Source organism: Alexandromys fortis, unplaced genomic scaffold, assembly GCF_014885135.2.
Source record: "Alexandromys fortis isolate MF-2015 unplaced genomic scaffold, M_Fortis_MF-2015_v1.1 scaffold_27, whole genome shotgun sequence".
NCBI classification, from domain to species: Eukaryota; Metazoa; Chordata; class Mammalia; order Rodentia; family Cricetidae; genus Alexandromys; species Alexandromys fortis.
In genome coordinates, this window is record NW_026067952.1 from 4,386,053 (window position 1) to 4,402,552 (window position 16,500).

Sequence of the window (16,500 nt, forward strand, 5' to 3'; positions counted from 1 at the left end):
TCAGATGGATTCCTAAGCCTTTTAAATCATTTTGTTTTATAAAGGGCAGAGTCCCACTTAGAAATTTCAGATTTGTGGGAATAAGCCATAAGTCACTTGTATTCCACTCAAAATCCTCCTCAGAACAGTTGCTGGGGTGTAGTCTCACACTTTTAATTACAACTTGGGAGACAGAAGCAGGAAGAGTCAGTTCAGGGCCAGCCTGGGCTACAAGCCAAGACCGTTTCTCAAACACAGACATGAATGCTGAGATGAAAAATTATCCTGCTCACATCCAGTTGGGCAGGTTTCAGTCTAGTGTCCTTCCTGAGAGCCTTTGACCCTTGTGGATAATGACTCACCCCATCCCTCTTGGTCTTTGCTGAGGGTCATGTAGGTGTGGTTAATCCTGAGAATGGATTCTGCCATGACTGAGGCGAGTTCCAGGTGCTTTTGGTACTCTGAGCACTCCGTGGGTATTTCTTGTTTGTAGAACGAGCAGTGCACGTTGTACCTGGGCTGGGAATACAGCAGGAGGCAGAACAGTGTCCTTGACAGTGGGGAAAGGTGACTACAGTGCTTATGGGTTGGGGCAGGGTTAGGAGATAGGAAGGGTTGGGGTAGGGAGTGGGGTTTCTATTGCATTTCAGACCCAGAAGTGTTTGGGATAAAGTAGCCTTGGGCCTGAAGGGATCAAGGTGAGCCATATGGGCAGCTGAGGAAGAGTGCAGACAGAACCACTAGAGAAGTGAGGTCAGAACTGGGGGGTCAATTTGTGGAACAGTCAGTGGGTAGTTTGAAAAGCTTTGGCTCCTGGTGAATGAGGTAGCCATTTGGTGGGTTTGTAAAGGAAAGAGACAAGTTTGAAGACAGGGTCTCACACCCACGGGCCTGGTGGCCTAGGCTTACTCTCGCTTTCAGCCTTCAAGTTTTGGGGTTACAGACTTGCAGCATGGGTACCCAAACACTGGGAGGGAAGTTTTTAGCTTCTGGCGGCTGGACAGCTGAGTGCAGGAGAATGTTCTGGATTATTTTATATGTACAGTAGAGAGACCTAATTCAAGGGTGTGAGGAGAGGAATTAGGAATATTCTGGCAGCTTTTAAGAAGTTCAAGAGCTGGGGGCTGGAGAGATTGAGAGCACTGACTGCTCTTCCAGAGGTCCTGAGTGCTGGCTCACAACCATCTGTAATGAGATCTGGTGCCCTCTTCTGGGCTGCAACCATACATGCAAGCAGAACTCTGTATATGTAATAAATAAATCTTTTTTTTTTTTAAAAAGTTAAGAGCTGGCACAGATTCTGAGGGGGTACTGGGAATTTGGTTTTGTTCTTAGATATGTAGAGCAGTTGAGCGGGTGCTTGCATAATTACAGAAAGCAGGAGGAGGGGCACAGCTGGAGAGCCAAATTTAGTAGCTACCAGGATACGGATTCTTTTAAATGATGCTAAAATAAAATTTTAGAAGAAATTAGGGGTAGTTTGTGTGGATGCTGTACTTTCTGCTCTTTGGGGGGGGGGCTGAAACTGCTAGAAAGACCTAATTGAAATAAACAATTTACTTTAAAAAGAAAAAAAGATTTGCTGGGCAGTGGTGGCACACACCCTTAATCCTAGCCGTGGGGAGGCAGAATCTCTAAGGTGAATCTCTAAATTTGAGGCGAGCCTGGTTGTTCTAGGATAACCAGAGTTAAACAAAGAAACCCTGTCTTGAAAAACAAAACAAACAAACAGAAAAGGTTTTTAAGGGCTGGAGAGATGGCTCAGAGGTTAAGAGCATTGCCTACTCTTCCAAAGGTCCTGAGTTCAAATCCCGGCAACCACATGGTGGCTCACAAATCATCTGTAATGAGGTCTGGTGCCCTCTTCTGGTCTGCAGGCATACACACAGACAGAATATTGTAATATTTTTTTAAAAAAAAGGTTTTTAAAGTCATGAGAACAGAACATCTAGGCAGTGAGTATATCAGAGGAGCAGGCAGGTTGCCTCGGGGTAAAGTCCCTTGCCACCGAGGCTAAAGACCTGAGTTAAGTCCTTGGGAGCCATAGGGTAGGAGAGAATCAACTCCTGAAAGTTGACCTCCATGTGCACTGTGCCATATACAGGTGCACACACACAAACACACACAGAAACAGATGTAACTTAAAAATTGACAAAAGTGGGCTCAGGGATTTAGCCAAGTGGTAAAGCACACGTGTGAGTGTACAGACATGCATACAGTCAAGTAAGGGCAAGACACAGTAGTCTGTTACTTAGGAGGCTGAGGCAGGAGGATAGTTTGTATTATTCCTTTAAAAACGGCGGGGTGGGGTATGTAGACGAACACAGGATAGACGAGACATGCGCAAAAGGAAGAGACAAGACACGCGGCTCCCACGTGGGTGCACTTTAATGGGGGAGGGAGACACACAAGGGTGGGGGCAAGAGAGCGAGGCCTCGTGGAAGCTCGCTTTTTAACGGGAAGCGCAAGGTTATCTGGGAGAAATGACCCGCACCTGGGCACGCCAGCGTGCGCAGGTATCGGTAATCCAGGAGGAGTCTGGGAGCTGTAGTTTCCAAAGGAACAACAGTTTGAGCCCAGGATTTCGAGGGTCAGCCCTGGCAACATTGTGAAACCTTGTCTCAAAAAAGAAAAGTTCCGGGACTTCCAAGGAACAATGGTCAGGAACGGGCCGGAGCCAGTTGAGGCAGTGGGCTAACCAAAGAGAGGAGTGAGTACAGGCCAACTGAGAAAGCAGTCGTGACAAGTGGGGTCTGCACACAGAGGAGCACCTCTGCAGGCATGGGCGGCCAGTGTGGGACTCGAACATAGCAAGTATTTATATAGTAGAACAAAGATAGGCCTTGCTTTGCACAGGGGTCTGGGAGGAGCCAAACTGTGGGGAGGGGTGCTGACCCGGCCGCTATGCAAAAAGGCTCCAGGGAAGAAGGTGGGCCTTCCCAGGCTTCCGAAGTTCAGAGGTCCCACCTCTTCTCAGGTTCCCTTGCCAGGGGCGCCCTTGGAGGCAGCCCAACGCAGAGAAAGAAGAGGAAGGGTGTGACTGAGTTCCTCTGACAACACAGAGCCAAGCAGTGGTGAAAATCTTGGGAAGACAGATCCCCCCCCCCCAAAGATGTATTCTATGTGTGAATATTTTGCCTACATGTATATCTATATACTTTTTGTTTTTGTTTTTCGAGACAGGGTTTCTCTGTAGCTTTGGAGCCTGTCCTGGAACTAGCTCTGTAGACCAGGCTGGTCTCGAACTCACAGAGATCCGCCTGCCTCTGCCTCCCAAGTGCTGGGATTAAAGGCGTGCGCCACCATCGCCCGGCCTGTATGTCTATATACTACATACATGCAGTGCCTAAAAGGTCTGCCTCTGGAACTGGAGTTATAGGGATGGCTGTGAGCTAGGTGGGGGCTAGGACTTGAAACCATGTCCTTTGTAAGAGCAATGATTGCTTTGAATTCCTGAGCCATCTCTCCAACCCCATCCTGCTTTAAAACCAGTTGGGTTTAAAGAACTTTGTTTACCTAAGGAAAGTCCAATACTAATATAATACTGTAATACACACATAGCCACAAGAGGGCGTGATTTCCTCAAAATTCACAGGATTAAAGTTTTTTTTTTTTTAATTGTTGCTGTTGTTGGGGGGGGGGGGCACAGCTTGTGAAAGCTCAACCATGGCTGAGTGCCAAATAAGGCCACTGCCAAATTCTGCAATCTGAATTTTGTTTTTACAAAATCAAAGTGTTCCTTTACTAGTGATAGTGGCCTATCTGTAGCAAAGCCACAAGGTGATACTGAAGGAATGGAGAGAGTGCTTCAAAGTCAAGATATTTAATATTTAGGCTGTAGGCGTTCTTCTGGAAGAGATCCACCCCCAGGGAGCCACTGGGATGAGCAGGGCTAAATGTGTATGGATGAAACCCCTCCTGGAATACACCTAACCTTAGATCATCACTACAGTGACTGACGGACACTTAGGGGCACCCACACTTCTTTCCGTTTGGATGCTCATTCCTCTTTCAGTGACTGCCGAGCTTGAAAGGGTTTGGGAAAGAAATGGGAAAAGTGTTCTGAGTGGGGGATTGCCTGGGCAGGCTGAAGGGCCACCTGGACAGGGTGCCAGGCACCTGGCTGAGATGACAGTTTGTGGGGACACTAAAGGGACTCTGTAAGGTCGGTGGCCATGCACATAATCATGGGAACCAGCAGTTAGCAGGAACCAAGTCATAAGAGCTGGTTATCAGTGGAGAGGAAGGCAGAGAACACGGTCTGCCCAGAGAACACTGCAGGGAATGTCTGCAGTGACGTTCAGTGGCCAAAACCATCATGGGACTTGGAAATACGTCAGATAGACGTGGTTGAAGTCAGGCAACAGTCTGATGCTCTCTTGGGCCTCGGGTGTTTTTTATGTCTGACTTTCCTCCGTTCCAGCCACACTACAAACACACACACACTCACACACACGCACGCATGCATGCACGCTCGTGCACGTGCACACACACTCCCAACTTCAAATTCTTTCTTGATGGTGTTTACCCTTCCCAGACTCATTTTCTGCTCACCTGGACCCAGCTAGGGCTTGCTGTGTTTCCTTGTCTTGTACATTTACTTCTTACCGGTGGTTGGCAGGAACCTGGCTGATGGAAACCCATCCAAGCCCTTTGCTCCTGCCTCAAGAGCCTTATGAAGCCTAGCCCTTTAGGATGCTGGAGCAAAAGCATATTTGGGAAGGGGGATATTACAAAAATAATGACCTCGGGTATTTCTAAGTGAATCTCATTCCACCACAGCCCACATCCTCCCTGCTCGTGGAAGTGTGTGTGTTTTTCAGAGAGATGGAAAAGGGCTGGACTGATACACACACACCCTCGTGTGTGTGTGTGTGTGTGTGTGTGTGTGTGTGTGTGTGTGTAGGCTAAAGGTCAATTTTGGGTGTTATTCCTTAGAGCAACCCCCAATTTTTTTAAAAGTGTCTCTCATTAGCCTCCTGGAGCTAACCAATTAAGCCATATTGTCCAGCTAGTGAGCCCCAGGGACCTGCCAGTCTCCACCTCCCCAGTTCTGGAATTACAAGCTTGCGCTCTCCTCTCCTCCCCTCCCCTCCCCTCCCTTCCCCTCTTGTCTCCTCTCCTCTTGTCTCCTCTCCTGTCCTTTCTTTTTTTCTCTCTTTTAAAAAAGTGGGTTCTGGGTTTCTGACTCAAGCCCTCATGCTTGCCCACAGGCACTTTACCAACTGGGCCATCTCCTGAGCCTGGGGCCCCTTCTACCAGGGTTCTCCCCAGGTACCTGGGCTGGGTGTTGGGTCCGGTAGAGGGTTTCAGACTGTGGCTAGACCCTCTCCTCTCTGAGTTCTATTCTGTCTTCAAAGGCATATGTGCAGCCGTTCCCCCATTCCTTTCTCTTTAGGTCACTGGATTCTTTAATGGGGTTGCCAGTGGCCATGACGCCCCAGGTCCTGTCACAGCATGCTAAAAGTTGTAGGGCCCCATGCCTGTCACCCCCTGTTATCTGGCGGACATGAAGTAGTTCGGGATAGGATAGTCTGCTGGTCTCACGCTCTTCTTCCTGCTTGCGAATCCTGGGAACTCCCAGATGGGACGCAGCTCAGACCCACAAGAAGGCAAACCACCAAGTGGCGCGGCTGTCCCTTAGTTCTCAGATTTCCTGCTCAGCCCTCGGGCCATTGCCTGGGTCTACAGGCCCAGCGGATTGGAAGCCCCCCTCCCTCCGGCTCTGAAGGAGGCTGGGCCAGCCCGGGGGTTATTTTGGGAGCAGCTTCTGAGATCCAATGGCCTTGTTAGGGCAACACTGACCTTTCTATCCTGGGAGGAAGGCAGGGCTGGAGAAGGGGCGGGGCAGCCGGGAGATCTGAGCCGCACGCCCACTCGGGTGGATGAGAAGGGGGCCAGCGGCTGCTTCAGGGTGGGCAGCGGGAATTCAGCCTTGGCTAGGCTGCTAACGCGGGAATTGCCCCGCGTTGAAAAGACAGGACCCCGCTACTCCTTTCTCTGCTCTTCTTAAAGGAGGGCACACGGATTCCATGGAAGCTGGACCTGGGACGCTCTGTGGGAACTTGAAGTCTCTTCTGTCCACTTCCTTTGCGAGTTGCAACCTTGCTGGGATGACTGAGGGGGCCTCCCAACCATGGCATTGACCAGCGCCCCCACTGCTGACTTGGCCTTTGGTCTCTTTCAGCCTCTGTGGGCATCTTGCCTTTTCCCTCCTCCTGGAGCCCGGTGGTGAGTCTCGGGGCTCAGCCTGCGGGTGCCTGGAGAACATCAGGTACCCCAACGGCCCAAGCTGGAGGACCGGGCCGGTGTCAGGAGTGAGGATGAGATGAGCGGGGGCCGCTTTGACTTTGACGATGGTGGAGCGTACTGTGGGGGCTGGGAGGGGGGAAAGGCACATGGGCACGGACTGTGCACTGGCCCCAAGGGCCAGGGTGAATACTCGGGTTCCTGGAATTTTGGCTTTGAAGTGGCGGGCGTCTACACCTGGCCCAGTGGGAATACCTTTGAGGGATACTGGAGCCAGGGCAAACGACATGGGCTTGGCATAGAGACCAAGGGGCGCTGGCTCTACAAGGGGGAGTGGACGCATGGCTTCAAGGGGCGCTACGGAATCCGGCAGAGCTCAAGCAGCGGTGCCAAGTACGAGGGCACTTGGAACAATGGCCTACAGGACGGCTATGGCACCGAGACCTACGCAGATGGAGGTGAGCCTAGTTGAGCTGGTGAAGCTTGAGTGGGGTCCGGAAGAGACGATGCGAAAGGATGGGGTAGTTGGCAAAGAAATCGATGGCCTAGGTGATATTTGCTGTGTGGCTTTGGGTAAGCTACTCTACCTCTCTGTATTTTTGTTGCTGTTTTTGTTTTTTCAAGACAGTGTTTCTCAACATAGCTCTGGCTGCCCTGGAACTCACTTTGTAGATCAGGTTGGCCTCGAAGTCACAGAGAGCTGCCTGCCTCTGCCTCCTGAGTGCTAGGATTAAAACCCTGTGCCACTACAATTGGCTGTATCTATATTCATATTGGTAAATATGGGACACTAAAAGGGGTTATTGAGAAGATTGGCAGAAATGATTAGTCCAAGGCTGTCAAATACACACTCATCAGACACTTGACACTTTCTAGGTATGTAAACAGATTTTAGCTTGTGTTTTAGTGGCTCTGGGGACTGGCCTCAACTTTGCTATGAAAATTATCTTCATAGGGTATGTCATAAGAGTGTATATTCATTCATTTCTCTGTCAGCCCATCCATCCATCATTCCATCCACCAACCCACATATCCAACCACACACCATTAATTCACCCATCCATCCACCCATCTATCATCTCCCATTTATCCACCATCCATCCACCCAACTATCCGCCAACTCATCCATCCACCAACACACACATCTAACCACCCACACTATCCATTCACCCATTCACCCATCAATTCAACCAGCAGCTATTCACCTGTCTATCTACCCATCCATCCATCTGTCCATCCCACTCACCAATTTACCCATCAACTCATCCATCCATCCATTCAACGAGCAGCTATTTACCTGCCCATCCATCCATCCATCCATCCATCCATCCATCCATCCATCCATCCACCCACCCACCCATCCATCCATCCACCCATCCATCCATCCATCCATCCATCCACCCACCCACCCACCTGTCCGTCCATCCATCCAACCATCCACCTGCCCACTCCATCCACCCATCCATCCATCCATCCATCCATCCATCCATCCATTCAGCCACACACCCACCCACCTGTCTGTCCGTCCATCTGTCCGTCCATCCATCCATCCAACCATCCACCCACTCCATCCATCCATCCATCCATCCATCCATCCATCCATCCACTCACCCCATCCATCCATCCATCCACTCACCCCATCCATCCACCCATCCACCCACCTATCCATCTGTCCATCCATCCATCTATCCACTCACTATATTCTTTCATCCAACACATATTTCTAGACAAACGCTCTACACCCCCAGCCTCATTCAATGCATGTTTCAGTGGGACTTCCTATTTGTCAGTTGTTACACAAATGATTAGATACAAAGAAGACCAGGACACGAACTCTTCCTTCAAAGATAGGCAGGCAGACACAAACATGTCAAAGAGTGGTGGTAGAAAATAGTGGCAAGGGGAAGACTTTTCGGGACACCATTCCTGAGCTAGATTTTGGTGGCAGATCTGTGATCTTGAAAGTAGGAGTTGGGGATTGTGCTGTAGAGAGGGAACTTACAGAGGCTCAGGGGGCATAATGGTTAAAAGAAATATAGAGGAGTTTTCCAAGGCAAAAGAGCACTGGGAAATGGCAGTGCAGATACGTTACTTCACCTGCAGGGTGTGACTTGGACATGTCGCTCACCTGAGCCTTAGTTACGATGGTGCACTCACGACATTGGTATTCAGGATGTGGGCAGTGAACAGCACCAGCTTCTACCCTCAGGCGAAGATGTAAGTTCAGGGCTCGGCAGACCCTCTGTAAGCAACTAAGCAACAGAGACTTTTTTTTTTTTTTACACACTCCCCAGGAAAACCTGAAGCATGTTAGGGGTTTCTGTGCTTTACTGGTACCATGTTGTAGTCTGGCTACTTGGAAGACTGAGGCAGGAGGGTCATTGTCTAACAGCCTGGCAACATAGTGAGACCCTGACAAGAAAGGAAGGGGGGGAGAGAGAGAGGGAGACAGCAAGGAAGAGAAGGAATCAGGGATGAGCGAATTATAGAGATCACGCGGCCTGTTTTGCATATAATGTGAAATGAGACTGTTTTACATCAATAATCATGTGAAGAATATCTAAAGAAAAATATTTCATAACACACGAATAGTAGATGAAAGCCTCCATAAGGCACTTTCATCTTTGCCTACTATTGGCCCATAAAACAGTTACCTGTTAACTCTCAGAAAACAATTATTGACTCCTGAAATCTTTTTTGTTGAGACAGAATTTTGCTTTGTAGCTCAGTCTGGCTTTGAACTTGTAATCCTCCTGCCTTAGCCCCCAGAGTGCTGGGATTATAGATATGCACCCCCATGCCCTGCGGCTCCTCTGGTTGGGGTACTCCCATGACACTTTCCTGCTGTGTGGTATGACTCGAAGCTGTGGCGCTTTAGAAAACAATTATACTTGGCATGAGAAACCACTTGAGAGTATTGTAGTTACAATTTATTCCTCTTCTTTGAGACAGATATGGGAAAAGGGCCTTCTGAGTGTGGAGCAAGGAAGGAGGGCCAAGCAGTAGTGGAGCCCCGGGTGAGTTTGCGCAAGCTGAGACACGTTGAGAACACCTTGAGGGGCAGGGTAGGCCCATGCCTGGGTGAGGAGCAGCCTTCAACTCTGTCCCTCCAGCTTTAAAGAACAGTTCTGTAGAGCTGGATGGAATTGAATTAAACTGAGGACAAATTCTGATGACTTTGAGTCATTCACCAAGCTTCCAACTCAGTGCAGTTCAACTCAGCAGACATTGCTGTTGGGCATGGTACTAGGCGTCAGATGAATGGCAGAGCAAGTGTCAGTTTACCCAGCCATGAAATGGACACAGTCCTTGTGTGCGTGTGTCTAGAGTGTTTGTCATCTGTGCACAAAGGTGCATGGCAGGTATGTGCCCAAATACCCCTTCCTATGGCTCTTCTCTCTTTCCAGCGGCTTGGAGATCTGGATGTGGTTCACAGGGACACACATTGCTGGGGTGAGGTGAGCACAGGATATGGTGGGCTGACCTGCCAACATGTCTACAGGAGGAAGCCTATTCATTCCTGCAGTCCACGGCACCAGCCACCTGCCATGTATCACACCTAGTGCTAGGGATGGGGACAGGGAGCAGACAAGATCCTCCAGAAGGCCCTGCTTAGTGGAGACAGGAGCGAACCAGGAAAACGCCACACACACACACACACACACACACACACACACACACACACCACACACACACACACACACACACACACTTACTTTCTCAGGTTTACCAATAGAGGAGGAAGAGGGCTGTTGATGAAGTTGCCTCAGCTGCAGGTGGGGAGGACTAGCAAGGAGAGCTTTTCAAGCAGAGTGGAGATGCTAAGGCTGAAATGGGACCAGACTCAGCATGGCTGAAGAACAGGGAGGCTGAGGCAGTCAAGCAAGTTGGAATGGCGGACATAGGCTAGGTGACCCGGGTTTGTGGGTCCTGGGTTTGAACCGAGGTGTGTCCTGGAGTTCTTGAGGCTGGATGGTCCGAAGGCCAGCCGCTCTGCTTTGTCCAGCCATCTCCTTCCCAGGGAGATGGCCCCACATCCAGGCACCCGGGAAACCTTTTGGGTTCTCTCTCCCAAGCCACATGCAAGGCGTAACCCTCCAAATTTAGATGTGGCTGCTGCTTCGGAAAATGTCTTTAATCAACCTGTCATCAGTCCCCTGAGGGTTTGCTAAGGACTTGCCCCTTGCCCTCTCTTGGGTGGCACCAAGAGGAATGTGGACAAATAAGATGAGGAGCAGGTGGGGGCAAGACAAATGCCAGGTGTGACCCTGCCCCAGTGGATTATTTCCGGGCCTTAGTTTTCTCGTCCAGAAATGAGCCACTCCTAATCTCTCATATGATTTAAAACTATTATCATTACATTTACTTGGGGGGGGGGTAGTTAGGCATATGTGACCACCACAGCGTGTGTGGAGGTCAGAGGACAACTTGTGTGCGTTGGTTTTCTCTCTCCGTGGTGAAGGACCTGGAGACTGAATTCACATTCAGAGGCCTTTACCCGCTGAGCCAGCGAGGCTGCCCCCTCCTCTGTGTCCCGTGCGAAAAATGACAGAATCCGGTACATGTTAGCTGCTGTCGTTACTCCTAAGATTGTCAATTCATCCAATAAGCATATATTGTATTTTGCAAAGCAAGCACTACACATTACTGGGAAGTGTAGAAAGGACAGAGTGGTCGAGCCAGGAATGTGACAGGAGCCGCTCGTCACAGGAGTCAGTGCTAGGCAGGGCCAGGCGAGGGACTAGAGCCCGAGGCTGAGACTTGAGCACTCAGAAGGACTTTCCGGAGCAAGTGGTGAGCTAAGCCCCGTCGCAGGTTCCTGAGCGGCCTGGACCACTCTTGGTTGAAAGGACAGAGGCCACAAATACCAGGAGGCCCGAAGTCGCTCTTCAGTCTCCACAAAGAATTGAAGCTTACATCTTGTCCGGGATATGGAGAAGCTGCCTTGCTGTGCAGTTAGTGGTGACTAAACCAATGCAGACATGAGCTTTCCAGACTGAGGGTGGCAGTGTGTTGGTTTGTTGGTAGACAGATTGATTTAGTGGGTCAGGACCTCTACTTTTCGTGTTGAAAAAATGGTAGGTATAGAACAGAAACGATCGGAATCTTTCCTGGAGAACAAGAAGAAGCATCATTTCCTGGGAAAAAAAAAGTTTAGTTAAGGCTATATATGTATACACGCATGTGCATAAGTATAATGTATAGACACATAAATGTATCCCGTGTGCCTTTAAAACATCTGTGTTTGTGTCATGTGCTGAGAGTGTTTGTTACTGAGGGCCATGGTTTCAAAGGTAGAACGTCACTGGTCTAAAGCAAGTTGCCCAGCACCTTCTTTGAAGGCCCTGACATTCCCACCTCCACCCAGCCGCCCTCTCTCCCCAGCCTTGCTTTGATGGAAGGTTAAGTTCTTCAGCTCTGGCATGGGAAGGGCTGGGGGTGGGGAAGGTCCCCGGACTGGAGCCTCTTGGTGCCCTCCCCCTGCTATAGCCCTCATTCCTTCCCTGGCCATATAAAGCAAAGCTAAAAATAGCTGCTGATTTAAAGCCCATGCACATACCCTGGTCCTGGAGAAGTAACTCACTGCCTGACTGCCAGGCTGCTCCCACCAGGAGACCCACAGACTCTATGAAGGATCCTTTGGGACCCTGGATCTCCCTTTTCTTTTCCTCCTCTTACTCCTTCTTCGCTTCCTCTTCTTTCTCTTCCTCCTCTTCCTTCTCTTCCTCCTCCTCCCCCTTCTCTTTTTCCTCCTTCTCCTCTTCTTCCTCCTCCTCCTCTTCCTTCTTCTCTTCCTCCTCTTCTCCTCCCCCTTCTCTTTCTCCTACCTCTCCTCCTCTTCTTCCTCCTCTTCCCCCTTCTCTCCTTTCTCCATCCCTTCCCTGTCTCTGCTTTGGAGACAGAGTCTCACTTTGAAGTCCTCAGCCTCCCAAGTGCTGATTGCCGACGAAAGCCACCCACTGGGCTGGGAGCCTTGCTTTCTGAAACTCTTGACCCCCGGGGCCACTGCCTGGCCTCAGTGGTCCATAAACACCCTGCACAGGGAGTGTGTGCACACTCAAGTGGACAACCTGTTCTTTCCCTGAGAGAGGTTTTCTCAGATAACCATCAGATTCGGAAAGTAATCTCATGCACAAATAAACTCAGGGATCAAAGTGTGTAGCAGAGCCAGGAACATGTCTATAACGCCAGACTCAGGAGGAAGAGGCAGGAGGATCAGGATTTCAAGGTTATCCTTGGCTATATAGCTAATTATAGGCCAGCCTGGGCTACAGGAGGCCCTATCTCAAATAAGCAAACAAAGTATACAGTGGAAAGACGTGGCCCAAGGTTCATTGTTTTCCATAAAACCGACAGTAATATTAGTGGGCAATTTTTCAGTGCTTGCCATGTGCCAGATACTGTCCTGGGCACTAGACATGGCTGTGTTACTTTATGGGAAGTATTGTTATTATTGCATTTTGCAGACAAGACCTCTGGTTAATGAGAAGTAGAGATGGGGCTTGATCATAGCAAGTAAGAATGAGACATTCTGGCCAGTGTGATGAAGTGGGTAAAGGTGCTTTCTTCCAAATCTACTGGCCTGGCTTTGGTCCTCTGAGCTCACATGGTGGGAGGAGAGAACTGACTCCTGCAAGCTGTTCTCTGTCCTCCGTGTGCATGCTGTGGTGTGCACATAAAATAAATAAATAAAACACAATTTATTTTAAAGAATGAAGTGTCATTAAAAACATTTTGTTTGTTTGTTCATTTGTTTGTTTGTTTGAGTAAGGGTTTCTCTGTGTTGCATTGGCTGTCCTGGAACTTGTTCCATAGACCAGGCTGGCCTCAAACTCACAGAGATCCTCCTGACTCTGCCTTCCGAGTGCTGGGATTAAAGGCATGCGCCGCCACTGCTTGACATTAAAAAGCATTTTAATAGACGATAGACAACGACACAAAAATAGGCAGGACCAGTGACACTGACTCATGGGCCCCGAGCAAACTCCGTATCTCGGTGACTACAGTAGCTAATAGAAGAAGCTTAAGGGAGAAACCCTTTACTCTGGTACACAGTTTCAGAGGAGTTCAGTCCATTATGGCAGGGGAGGCGTGACCAAGTTCACACTGGTGGGAACATGTGGCTGAAAGCCTGATCTCCACACCACAGACCAGAAGCAGAGGGAAAGAGCTTCAGCACTCTCTGGCTTTCTCCTTTCTTCTTTTTTCCCCCAAAGCTCCCAGCCTACCGGAAGCTGCCATCTATATTCAGGGTGGACATCCCCATTCAGTTATCCCTCTGGAAATGCTCTGACAGACACACACCCAGAGATGAGCCTCAGTCTCGTGGGGGATTCTAAACCTAGTCAAAACGTCAGTGAGGCTTACCCATCCTCAGCTCCTTCAAAATCTTTGGTCTATGCATGTGTGTACATGGATAGTGTGTGTAGTGTTTGTGTGTGCATGTGTATGTGCACTTATGGAGGCTATAGACGATAGTGAATGTCTTCCTCTGTCACTGTCCATCTTGCTTTTTTTGAGACAGTCTGTATCTGAACTCAGAGCTCCCGCTTCTGCAAGACCAGCTAGGGTTGCAGGCGTGTGCTTCCATGCCTGGCTTTTTGGGGCCGGAGATCCCGATTCAGAATCTTGTGCTTACACAGCAAGTATCTTAGCAATTTAAGCACCTTCCTACCCTCTTCAGAATCATGTACAGATTTCCCAATGCTTGCAGCAGAACTTTAAGTTAGGTTCCCTATGTACTTGCAAGGTCAAATGCTTGTGACGTTCACCGTGACCATAGAATGACTGCAGGCTCCCCATATCACTGTGTAGCAAGCTCTATGCTAAGAGCCTTACCTGCATCAGTTAGGGATTTAGGCATCTTGTTAGCCGGTGCCTTTGGAACTGCTAGGATTACAGCGTCACAGTCAGATTCGTGTTTGCACTGCAGTTCTCTACCTGTGCACATCGACAAAAATGGAGAAGGGAAACCCACACTCTCTATCATTCCCCTTTCTCTGCGGCATGTGGCGGCTTTCTTATTTTACCTTGTTGGGGCATTTGGCGATGCTCTGGCTTATGTAAAGTTCTCAGATGGTTTGTCATGTGCTCTTATTGTTATTATTATTACCACACTCTGAAAAGATAAGGCTGCCACATATGTCTTTGCCAACTGAATCCTGAGCCCAAGCTGCTGCACTCAGGACCCAGTTTGCTCTTGTTTATTTAACTTCTTTTCTTGCTCGAAGTTAGTGACTTGAACTCATTTAGTTCAATGGATTCTGAACATGCAGGCTCAATAGATCTGCTGGAGCAGAGGACTGAGCAGGACAAGATGTCACACTTTCTGAGCCTGAAGCATGCGCTCTCACGAGTTAAGCTTCCTTGTTTATCCATTTCTGCCCCAAAGGAATATTTCTGCCTTGTCATTTGTCTTTATTCCTGACAATGCTAACCTGCTTTTGCTATGGTAGCTTTTTAACAAGGCTTTTTAAAAACTCTTTCTTTTAAGGTAGAGTCTCACCATGTCGCCCCAGCTGTCTGGGAAGTCTACATGTAGCCCGAGCTATTAGCGTCCCAAATGCCGGGGTCACAGGTGTGTGCCGCTGTACATAGCTTATGGTGAGCCTCTAAATTACAGGAAATCTTCCAACCTTCCTAGCCAATATTCTGCTGTTGCAGGTCATTCATTCATTCATTAAAAAATCAGCCTTTCTTTCTTTTTTTTTTTTTTTAAATTTATTTATTATACATATACTTACCAGAAGAGGGTGCCAGATCTCCTTACAGATGGTTGTGAGCCACCATGTGGTTGCTGGGAATTGAGCTCAGGACCTACCTCTAGAAGAGAAGACAGTGCTCTTAACCTCTGAGCCATCTCTCCAGTCCCAGACTTTGTTTCTTAAAACCAAAGGCAGCTGGGTTTCGATTGGCAATGTATTAGATTTACTGGTCAGCTGGAGTCAACAGACGTTCTGGTAACATTGAGTTTCTAATCCACGGACATGGTATATATCCCCATATTTCAGTTTCACCCAGAAGTACTTTGAACCCTTCAGCGCCCACAGTTTGGGAAAATGTTATGCCTATACATTCATCTTTTAAAGGCGTCATTGAGTTTTTTTTTAATTTACTGAGGGGGGGGGGCACACACACATGCCACCATGTACGTGTGAGGTACAACTCAGAGTCAGTTCCCTCCTCCACCATGTGGGTCTCAAGGACTGAATGTAGCTTGTCAGTCTTGAATGGAAGTTCCCTAAGCTGCTGAGTTCTCTTGCTGGCCCTGTATTTCTTCTCTTTCGTTTTTTTTTTTTGGGGGGGGGGATCACTGTAAATGGCACCTTAAATTTTAGTTTTTCCAATCATTCAGTGCTAGTTTATGGAAATATAATTATTTTCTTTTTTCTTTTTAAAAAGATTTTATTTTGTTAATTATGTATAGGCACACACCTATACCACAATGCCAGTATGTGGGCATGGGCAAGAGCACAGGATCCTGAAGATGCCAGAGGCACTGGAGGCTTTAAAACTGGAGTTACAGACGGTTGTGAGCTGCCAGACATGGGTGTTGGGGACTGAACTCTGGGCCTCTGGAAAAACAACCTGTGCTCTTAGCTGCTGAGCTAGTTCTCCAGCCCCGAGGTAATTACGTCATGTTGACCTCGAGTCCTCTTACCTTGTTCAACAAATCTCTCTTTTTGCTTTTCAGATTTACAAGCAGGGCCTTTAATTTGGAGATCTCTCGATTGCTATTGAAAACAAAGTGCAGCGCTCTAAGAGACTCTGGCGGAGACACGTGGTGCTTAGGCTGTCGGGAGCAGGGTGCTTAGTGAATCTAGATGACTGTTTGGACTCCAGCTAGGCCACTTGCTAACAGTGTGGAAATGAAGCAACCTCTCCCAGCTCCTGCTCCTCTTTTCCCACCGCGAGTGTTAGCCTTTCTCTGAACACACGGCTGAGCCAATGAAATGAGATGATAAATGTTGGACCCCTTAGCGTAACGCCCGGCTCACCGGAAATTGCCGGAACTTAGCCTTTCCTTCTTGCGGCTCCCACCATAACCCCCCCCCCCCCCCAGAGTTAATTACTTCGCTTAGCTTCAATCGTAGCTCTTCTTGCCATTGGGACAATGTTTTTGAACACAAGAACCAGCCTCTGACGTTGGAAGACTTAAGAAGCTCCGATGGTGACTGGCTCAGGGTGACTGCCCTGTGACCTGCCAGTGTAGACGGGGCCCTGACCAGGTGTGACTCCACTTCAAACATAGAATCAGCATAATTTAACCTC

The 16,500-nt window shown here is 48.8% G+C and overlaps 1 protein-coding gene across 1 annotated transcript in view; it reads left to right on the top strand.

Moving 5' to 3' along the window:
- Positions 1-5,848: 5,848 nt before the first annotated feature.
- The window catches only part of Jph2 (junctophilin 2), a 58,478-nt gene continuing 47,826 nt past the window's right edge, over positions 5,849-16,500 (top strand). Inside the window, exon 1 of the mRNA XM_050150924.1 lies at positions 5,849-6,686. Coding sequence (XP_050006881.1) covers positions 6,308-6,686 — 379 coding nt within the window. The 5' untranslated portion in view covers positions 5,849-6,307. The remainder of the gene's footprint in view (positions 6,687-16,500) is intronic.